The sequence below is a fragment of the Pyrus communis genome, chromosome 16 (assembly GCF_041283825.1).
Source record: "Pyrus communis isolate YQ-2024b chromosome 16, ASM4128382v1, whole genome shotgun sequence".
NCBI lineage: Eukaryota > Viridiplantae > Streptophyta > Magnoliopsida > Rosales > Rosaceae > Pyrus > Pyrus communis.
In genome coordinates, this window is record NC_142580.1 from 12,272,002 (window position 1) to 12,280,907 (window position 8,906).

The 8,906-nt window shown below is 35.7% G+C and overlaps 1 protein-coding gene across 1 annotated transcript; it reads right to left on the reverse strand.

Annotated features, from left to right (window-relative positions):
* Positions 1-6,810: 6,810 nt before the first annotated feature.
* Positions 6,811-8,381, reverse strand: LOC137732704 (amine oxidase [copper-containing] alpha 2, peroxisomal-like). The gene is made up of 4 exons (XM_088687152.1): positions 8,139-8,381; positions 7,891-7,941; positions 7,114-7,565; positions 6,811-7,018 (listed from the first exon to the last, which is right to left on the reverse strand). The coding sequence occupies exons 1-4, from the start codon at positions 8,379-8,381 to the stop codon at positions 6,811-6,813; spliced, it is 954 nt and encodes a 317-aa protein (XP_088543278.1).
* Positions 8,382-8,906: the final 525 nt, after the last annotated feature.

Sequence of the window (8,906 nt, forward strand, 5' to 3'; positions counted from 1 at the left end):
TGTCATCATGAACAAACGATTGTTATTGTTAGAGAACAATTTAGAAACAACAAAATAACAGAAATACATAATCGAAATACTTATACTTTATTATTAAAAAATACTTGCAATAATCTTCGAATAGTATGAAACAATCAGGAACTAAACCTCATTCTGAGAAGCCTGAGAAATTTAAGGGGGGAGACTTCAAAAGATGGTAGCAGAAGATGTTGTTTTATTTGACAACACTAAATTTGGTTGTTTTATTTGACAACACTAAATTTGGCTAATGTTTTGCACGAGATTGTGTCTATTGCAGATGGAGAAAATATTTTTTCTGCAAAAACTTTGACGACCATAGATGGCTGGAATCATAATGATTTCCTCTGCAAAAACTATATTCTCAATGCATTAGATGATTCGTTGTATGATGTCTATGTGACATGCAAAACAGCCAAGGAACTTTGGGAATCACTTGAGAAAAAAATATAAAACCGAGGATGTTGGTTCAAAGAAATTTGTCGTGGGCAAATTTTTAGACTACAAAATGGTGGATTCCAAGTCCATTATCTCTCAAACTGAAGATTTCCAGAAAATCATCCATGACATTCATGTTGAAGGGATGGTGATCAATGAGTCCTTTCAAGTGGCGTCCTTTATAGAAAAACTGTCATCTTCTTGGAAAGAGTTCAAGAATTATCTCAAGCACAAACGTAAGGAGATGACCCTTGAGGATCTCATTGTAAGGCTAAGAATTGAGGAAGATAACAGAAAAAATGAGAAGAGCCTGGTTTTGAGTATGGGAGCCAAGGCTAATGTTGTTGAAGGAAGTTCATCAAAGCAAAGGCCAAAATTCCAGAAAACTAAGAAGAAGGAAAAACACTTTGTCCCTGGTGCGAAAGGCAAAGACTTCAAGAAAATCAAGGGAAGTTGCTGGGTTTGTGGAAAGCAAGGCCAAAGGGCTCAAGAATGTCGCCATCGAATGGATCAAGGTCCTAGAAATCAAGGCAACAACAACCGCGCGAACCTGATTAAAAACAATGTTGATGCCTTGGCTGCAATGATTTCTGAAGTCAACATTGTATCTGACCATGCTGATTGGTGGATAGATACCGGTGCGACTCGCCTTGTATGTGGTGACAGAAATATGTTCTCTACGTACCAGAAAATCGAGGGGAACGAGCAACTGTTTATGGGAAATGCATCTGTATCTATTGTGGCTGGAATAGGAAAATGTGTTTTGAAATTCACTTCTGGAAAGGAATTAACCCTCCTTGACGTCCTGCATGTCCCCGATATAAGTAAGAATCTTGTTTCTGGTCCTATCCTTAGTAACAAGGGATTCAAACTAGTTTTTGAGTCCAATAAGTTTGTACTAACTAAAGGAGGAATGTTTGTAGGAAAGGGTTACCTTGCTGATGGATTATTCAAACTAAATGTACTTGCTAATACTATGAATGAAATAAATAATGTTTTTGCTTATATTGTTGATTCGTCTAATTTATGGCACTCTAGATTAGGACATGTAAATTTTCGTTCTCTTTTTAGAATGCATAATTTAGGTTTGCTGCCCAAAATTGATTATCTAGATAATGTTAAATGTGAGACTTGTACAGAATCGAAATTTGCAAGTTAAAGCTTTAAATTAGTGCATGAAAAATCCAATGATTTATTAGATTTAATTCATAGTGACTTGTGTGATTTTAGATCATATCCAACTCGTGGTGGAAAGAACTATTATGTAACATTTATAGATGATTTTAGTAAGTATTGTTATGTTTATTTACTTCATAGTAAAGATGAGACCTTGGATATGTTTAAGACATATAAGGCAGACATTGAGAATCAACTTAACAAGAAGATTAAAGTCTTAAGGTCCGATAGGGGAGGATAATATGAGTCTCATGCCTTTGCTGAATTTTGTGCCACACATGGCATAATTCATCAAACAACGGCCCCTTATACACTGCAACAAAACGGTGTTGCCGAACGGAAAAATAAGACTTTTAAAGACATGATCAATTCTATGTTGAATAGCTCTAGGCTTCCACACAATTTGTGGGGTGAAGCTTTACTTACTGCAAAAAAAATTTTGAAGCGAATTCCACCTAAAATGAGAAAGGAGTCACCATATGAATTATGGAAAGGAAGAACCCTAACGTTTAAATTGCTTAAAGTGTGGGGTTGCCTGGCAAAAGTACAAGTCCCATTGCCAAAGAGAACAAAATTAGGGCCTAAAACTATAGATTGTGTTTTTATTGGTTTTGCATCTAATAGTTCAGCTTATAGATTCTTACTTTTTCATTCTAAAGTAAGTGATATACATGTCAATACTATTATAGAATCTATAAATACAATATTTTTTGAGGATATATTTCCATACAAAATAGGCAAGTCTAATTTGTTGAAAAAGAGATTACATGATGATGTATCTGAGGTTAATGACTAACCTAGAGAACATGATGATGGTTCATCCTCGTCTAGAGTTCAAAAAGAACTTGAACCTAGAAGGAGTAAAAGGACAAAAATTCGAAAGGACTTTGGGCCTGATTTTGTGACCTTATTAACCGAGACAGAACCTCAATCATTCAAGGAGGCCATGTCCACTCCTGAAGCTCCATTTTGGAAGGATGCAGTTAACAGTGAAATAGATTCCATTATGCAAAATCATACATGGGAATTAGTCGATTTGCCCCCTCGCAATAAGCCAATTGGGTACAAATGGATCTTTAAGAAGAAATTAAAACCTAATGGTACAATTGACACATATAAGGCTCGTTTGGTAGCTAAAGGATACCGTCAAAAACATGGTTTGGATTTCTTAGATACATACTTACCTGTAACGAGAATTACGTCAATAAGACTGTTGATTGCTATAGTTGCACTCCATAACATGGAAATACATCAAATGGATGTAAAGACTGCGTTCTTAAATGGAGACTTAGATGAGGAAATATATATGGAACAACCCAAGGGGTTTGTGGTTAAAGGTCAAGAACACAAAGTTTGTAAACTTGTGAAATCACTATATGGGCTTAAACAAGCTCCAAAGCAATGGCATGAAAAATTTGACCATATTATGATCACACACGGTTTTAAGATAAATGAGTGTGATAAGTGTGTCTACACAAAAACTCAAAATAATGCTTGCGTTATGTTGTGTTTATATGTAGATGATATGCTTATAATGGGAACTAACAAAGAGATAATAAATTGGACCAAGAAGATATTGAAATCAAGTTTCGATATGAAAGATCTTGGATTAGCTAATGTGATTCTTGGTTTAAAAATAAAAAGAAAACAAGAAGGATATATTCTTACACAGTCCCATTATATAGAAGCTACAATTAGAAAATATGGTAATTTGGAAAGTAAAGATGCAATTACTTGTTTTGATGCCAATAACAAACTTAAGAAGAATAGAGGAGATGCTATATCTCAACATGAATACTCACAAGTTATTAGAAGCCTTATGTACATAATGAACTGTACAAGGCCTGATATAGCATACTTAGTGAGTAGACTAAGTAGATATACATGCAATCCTGGGCATGATCATTAGGAAGCTTTAATTCGAGTATTGAGATACTTAAAGTATACAATGAATTATGGATTGCATTATACAAGGTATCCTCCTGTGCTTGAAGGATTTACTGATGCGAATTGGATATCGGATAATACTGATACGAAATCCACAAGTGGATATGTATTTACTTTAGGAGGAGCAACAATATCTTCGAAATCTTCCAAACAAACATGTATAGCCCGATCAACTATGGAATTGGAATTTATCGCTCTCGATATGTTTGGAGGAAAAGCTGAGTGGCTAAGAGATTTTTTGGAAGATGTTCCCATATGGCCTAAACCTGTAACAGCCATATGTATACACTGTGATAATTTAGTTGCACAATATCGAGCTAAAAATAGTGTATACAATGGGAAGTCTAGACAAATTAGACGAAGGCATAATACTATAAAGCAATGGCTCTCTAGTGGTGTAATCTCTATTGACTATGTTAAGTCAAAAGAAAATATTGCAGATTCGCTTACTAAAGGTTTATCTAGAGAGCAAGTTAAACATACATCGAGGGAAATGGATTTAAAGCCAATAGTGTAAAATGAAACTGCCAAACGGAAACCTAACCTAGTTGATTGGAGATCCTATGGTCCAGGTTTAATAGGCAAACTGGTTTGGTTAGATTCAAGAAGAAACACACTTACATACCCATTCTTATGATGGAAGAAATGTGGTGACTACTGATGGTGTAAGATACATTAGTTTAATGATATTGATACTTGTAAATCAAGTGGAATAGTAGAAGCCTATTCTTAATCAATATCACCTATATGAGAGTAAATGTGGGGTCGCATTTATGAGAATTACATGGCTACATTCTCTAAAGCTCTCATGAATCCAGGATTTGTCCAGGACCAAAATGAACACAAACGTATGAATTTGCAATGTGTTGGTGTGACATATGTTTTGCTTATTGTCTTGGTTTACTGGGAGATGAACAATTTAAGATTTTATATTCACTGCGTCATCTAGTAAATCCGATAAGTATATACTAAGGTAGGTTCAAGTCCAAAAGACATCTCTCCTGATATGTGTCACATCTATTGTTTACTCTCATTTTCACCTTACCCTAGGACCTAATAGTTGGCTCAAAATTTGGGGTATTGATGGATTTTTGAGCTCCCATTGTCCCACATCGGGAAACAACAATTTGTCAAATGCCTTTATATAGGTCAAGTCCTTTTTACTTTTGATTAGGTGTTGGACCATTTGGAATGAGGATTGAGGGACCATTTGGAATGAGGATTGAGGTTTGGGCCACTAATTGTGTGGATTAGGCTTGATAATTATACTATAATATTAATATTAATTAATCAAGACAAGGGCCTTGAGCCTTGGGGCCAAGGAATTAAAATTACTTTGATCAATTAGTTTTAATTTCGAATTAAGTTTTTAATTAAATTAATTAAAAACGTTTTGATTAATAGACACAACTCTTTGGAAAGAGTTGTATAGCTTCAGATACATCCAAAAGGTGTTTGAAGAGGTATGAAAGAGCCTATATAACTGGAGTCCTTAGTTCCATCAAAAATCATTTTTTCTTCCTCCTTGTCTTCCGTACAAAATTTCAGAGAGTAAACACATAAAGCAATTCGCTAGAGTTCTATAATCAGTGTGGGTTGTAGAATTAGGTAGTTGTATCCTGGTCGAGCAGACATTGTAGAACCACAAACACAAGAGTGTGACGGAAATACTATTTGAAGGACATAGCTTTTGCGCTAGCCTCTACCTTCAATTCATTCAAGTTAGTATCATTTTAATTTTTTGTAATTATTGTGTACTTGCATTTTGTATTGCAGTATTTTTGAATAATAAAATATAAGTATTTCGGTTCTATATTTCTGTTATTTTGTTGTTTCTAAATTGCTCTCCAACAGTTATTACTTAGGAAATCAACATCTTGGTGGGGTTCGTAGTCTACATGGTTAAGAGAATTTATAATACTCCCAAACATAGCTAGTTAGTAGACTGAGATCTTGGTTGTTAAAAAACGTAGAAAGAATCGCTCCAATAACTAAGACCGTCTGTGTTCACGTGACTGATCCTCCTCTATAGAAGCATTGAAATTTTACAGCTCACTTGGTAATATCTTCTCCCTACCATCCAATCGAAAAGGGTAGGCACGAAACTTCAGATAAATTCAATCCCCTGACTGAAATTGAGTTTATGAATTTGGGGTGACTGAGAGGAAGCTTACTAGTTAGGAAAAGCTCGGTAAAGGTGAGAGGAGGGTGTCCTGGACCTGTGTGGACGTGGATGGATATGATGGAGCCGGTGGCCAAATCTACGACGAACTCATCGTTTTCTCTGACTTCAATGGGACAACTGAATCTTCCTGGACTTTAATTTTGCAGGTCTTGCATTTCACTAGTCCTTTGCGTTGCACTCATATTTAATTGCAGCTGCTTTGCTTTGCTTCTGAGTCTTTGTTTATTAAGTGAGGAGGCACCATGAATCATCATTGTACACATTTGTCTTTGCAACTGTTTTCTCTTAAATAAGTCACATGTTACAAGTTTAATAATAAGTGTGTCGATGCCTATAAAGATTTAACAATAATAGATTATTGTATTTAAATTACTTATACCATGAAGAAGGAAAAATTATGCAGAGATAAACGTTCTTAATTAGCATTTGAACAAGAAGCCACTTACATACTCATGTTCAGTATTGTAACTAGAATCACACATTTTTTTCTCCTCTTACACACCCCTCCTTATTTCTAGTCATATGATTGAATAAACCAAATGGCAACAATTGACTTGGAGTGTGTACGAAGAGAAAAAGAGTGATTATCATTTCTCTTAATTAAATTTCAACGTACTTCTAATAAAAACGCTATTAGGATAAGTACTTACAAACAAAAGTGCTTCTTACAAGACGTTAGTTCAGTACTAGGAAATTTCTTTCACAAGGCAAACCCTTCAAGGAAATTTCTTATAGAATTTCTAGCCTAGAATACCAAATGAACTATACAGGGCTGTCTTCAATGGCTTAATTAACAATTTCTTAGCCTTCCATTCTCAGCCTCTCCCATTTTTTTTTCTTTTTTTGGGGTATTTTTCTTGCATTAAGAGCAAGGAAAATTAATTGAGTTTACTCAATAATTAAGAAATTGTATGATTATCAGTACAGCATGACATGCAGTCATTGTTAAAAATTAATGGAATTTTGTTCAAAGTGGTACCTCCTCCTACACTAGGAAATGTACAAGGAGTATAAACAGAGTGAAACACTTGGATGTTCATTTTCCTTCAAGCAGAGTTTCTTCCTGTGACAATGCTGAAGCTGGATGAGCAATTTGAACCCTCACATATTGGAATGCTTTCGAAGAAATTGCTCGGCCGGAGCTCAAACTGGCCGCTGATCGTTAGCATTATGGGAAAATCTTCTTGGTATGGCACATGATGAAAACCCATGGTGTACCATAACACAATGTCTTTATTTTCAATGTCCCTATCCCTGAAACAATGAAATTAATCTAAACATCATGGTAAATTTCACCACTTAACCTATAATAAATAAAAAATTAGGGTAAACGACTAATTAGTAGCTACCTACTGCTCCATGTAGCCAAGGTATCATCCCCCCTGCTTTGATCAGCATATAGTCCCCCTGCCCATTTTTCAGATTTGTTATATGGTGTAACCCACACATTGTACTTAGTGAAGCCTCCTCGGATTTGTGTATAATTCTTGTTGGGGTTCACAACCACCAGATCAGCAGCAATGGAGCCAAGCTTGATCTTTGCATCAGACTCCGTTTTAGCTGTCTCGCTGACTACCTTCCAGTAACCCTTCCTGGGTGACTTTGGGTCACCCGCTCTGGTTATTTGCAACTTGACAAAGGAGTTGGCTTCACCATCAAGATCAAGGTGACAGGTAAGAAAGTGATCATGGTTGACAGCCACTCTATTTTCTGTTACAGGAGTACCGTACACTTCCTCCTCTATTTGTTGTGTGTTAGTGTACTCGGTTCCCCTCACTTCCAAACAACCAGTTAGCCCCACCTGCAACAAGGATGAAATTTTAGGTGTAACTAGTTGTTTTACAGATTGTAACTATTTGTTTGTATATCTAGTCATAGGATGAGCCATGGAACGGAGCCAAAAAAAATTTCCAAGTGAGGGCTACTTTGAAAAATAAATAAGGTTTCGCACAGAATAATGCTAGCATATCCAACATATTAGCGATCACATTAACAGCAAAAGTACACTTTTAATATAGCTAGACATGAAATATTATGATTCTTGTTAGAAACACATCACAAATGTCACGTTATATGGTTAAAAAAATGATATATCTTATTTTAGTATTATAGTCGTAATTGCTCACTGTTGACACCATCCTTAGCACTAAGCTCAATTCTGGCCTAACCTCGCTTATCTGCAACAACACTATCAATGTCAACTAAATCAAGCAAACCTCTTCAACTTAATAAATCAAACACGTACCACTATTGCAACCGTGGGTTAAGCTATTTACTAGGGTAATTCACATCCCTATCTTGCACTTAAATAACAACCAAGCCATATCCCTCTCACACTTGAGTTCAAAAATTTGAGCTAGGGAATAACACTTACCCCTTTCTTTGATATGGTAGTCTCGGTGTGGCGCCACATTATGTCTCCATCATGTCGCTCAAAAATGCAAATAACTTTGGATTTTTTATTTGGTTTTCCATCTAGTCCAGCAACATAAGCGTCCATGAATTTTGCATTTGCTGGGCAGTCCCTAAGTGCCTCAAGTGACACTGCAGATTGGCCAAAACCAAATTCACCTGCATCAAGAAATGTCCTGGAGTACCATTCTTCGGTTAGGTCCATGTACGGCACAAACAGCTCTGAGATCAAGGCTCAGTATAGCACGCGACGAAATTTCTGCTGCTCTATGTCGTAAATGGATGCTAAGGATATGATTGGACCAGCTCTCACATTGAAACCCAGATGAAAATCCCAGTTTGCCCACCTGCTTTTGTGTGAAATTAAAAATAAAATCAGTTTAGTTGATATTGGAATGTGAAATGAGAAAGAGTAGAAGCAAGAGATTGTTCCATGTTAGTCAATGAGTTTATGACTAATTGTACACCTATAAGTCTAAAACCATCGTCACGTGACTGAAAATAGACGCAAAGAGATATATTATTTATTGTAAGTGTTGAAATTTATATTATAATATTTAATTTAAAAGATTGAATGGAAAATATATGTCAGTAGAGACGCCAAGTGCATATTATTAGGTTTCTTAATAAAACCAAATTGTGCAGCAGTACCATTATGTAAAAGACATGTATTTTGAAATGGTTTATGAATTAGATGAGAAAGGTGGCATCAATTAGTAAACAACCACTA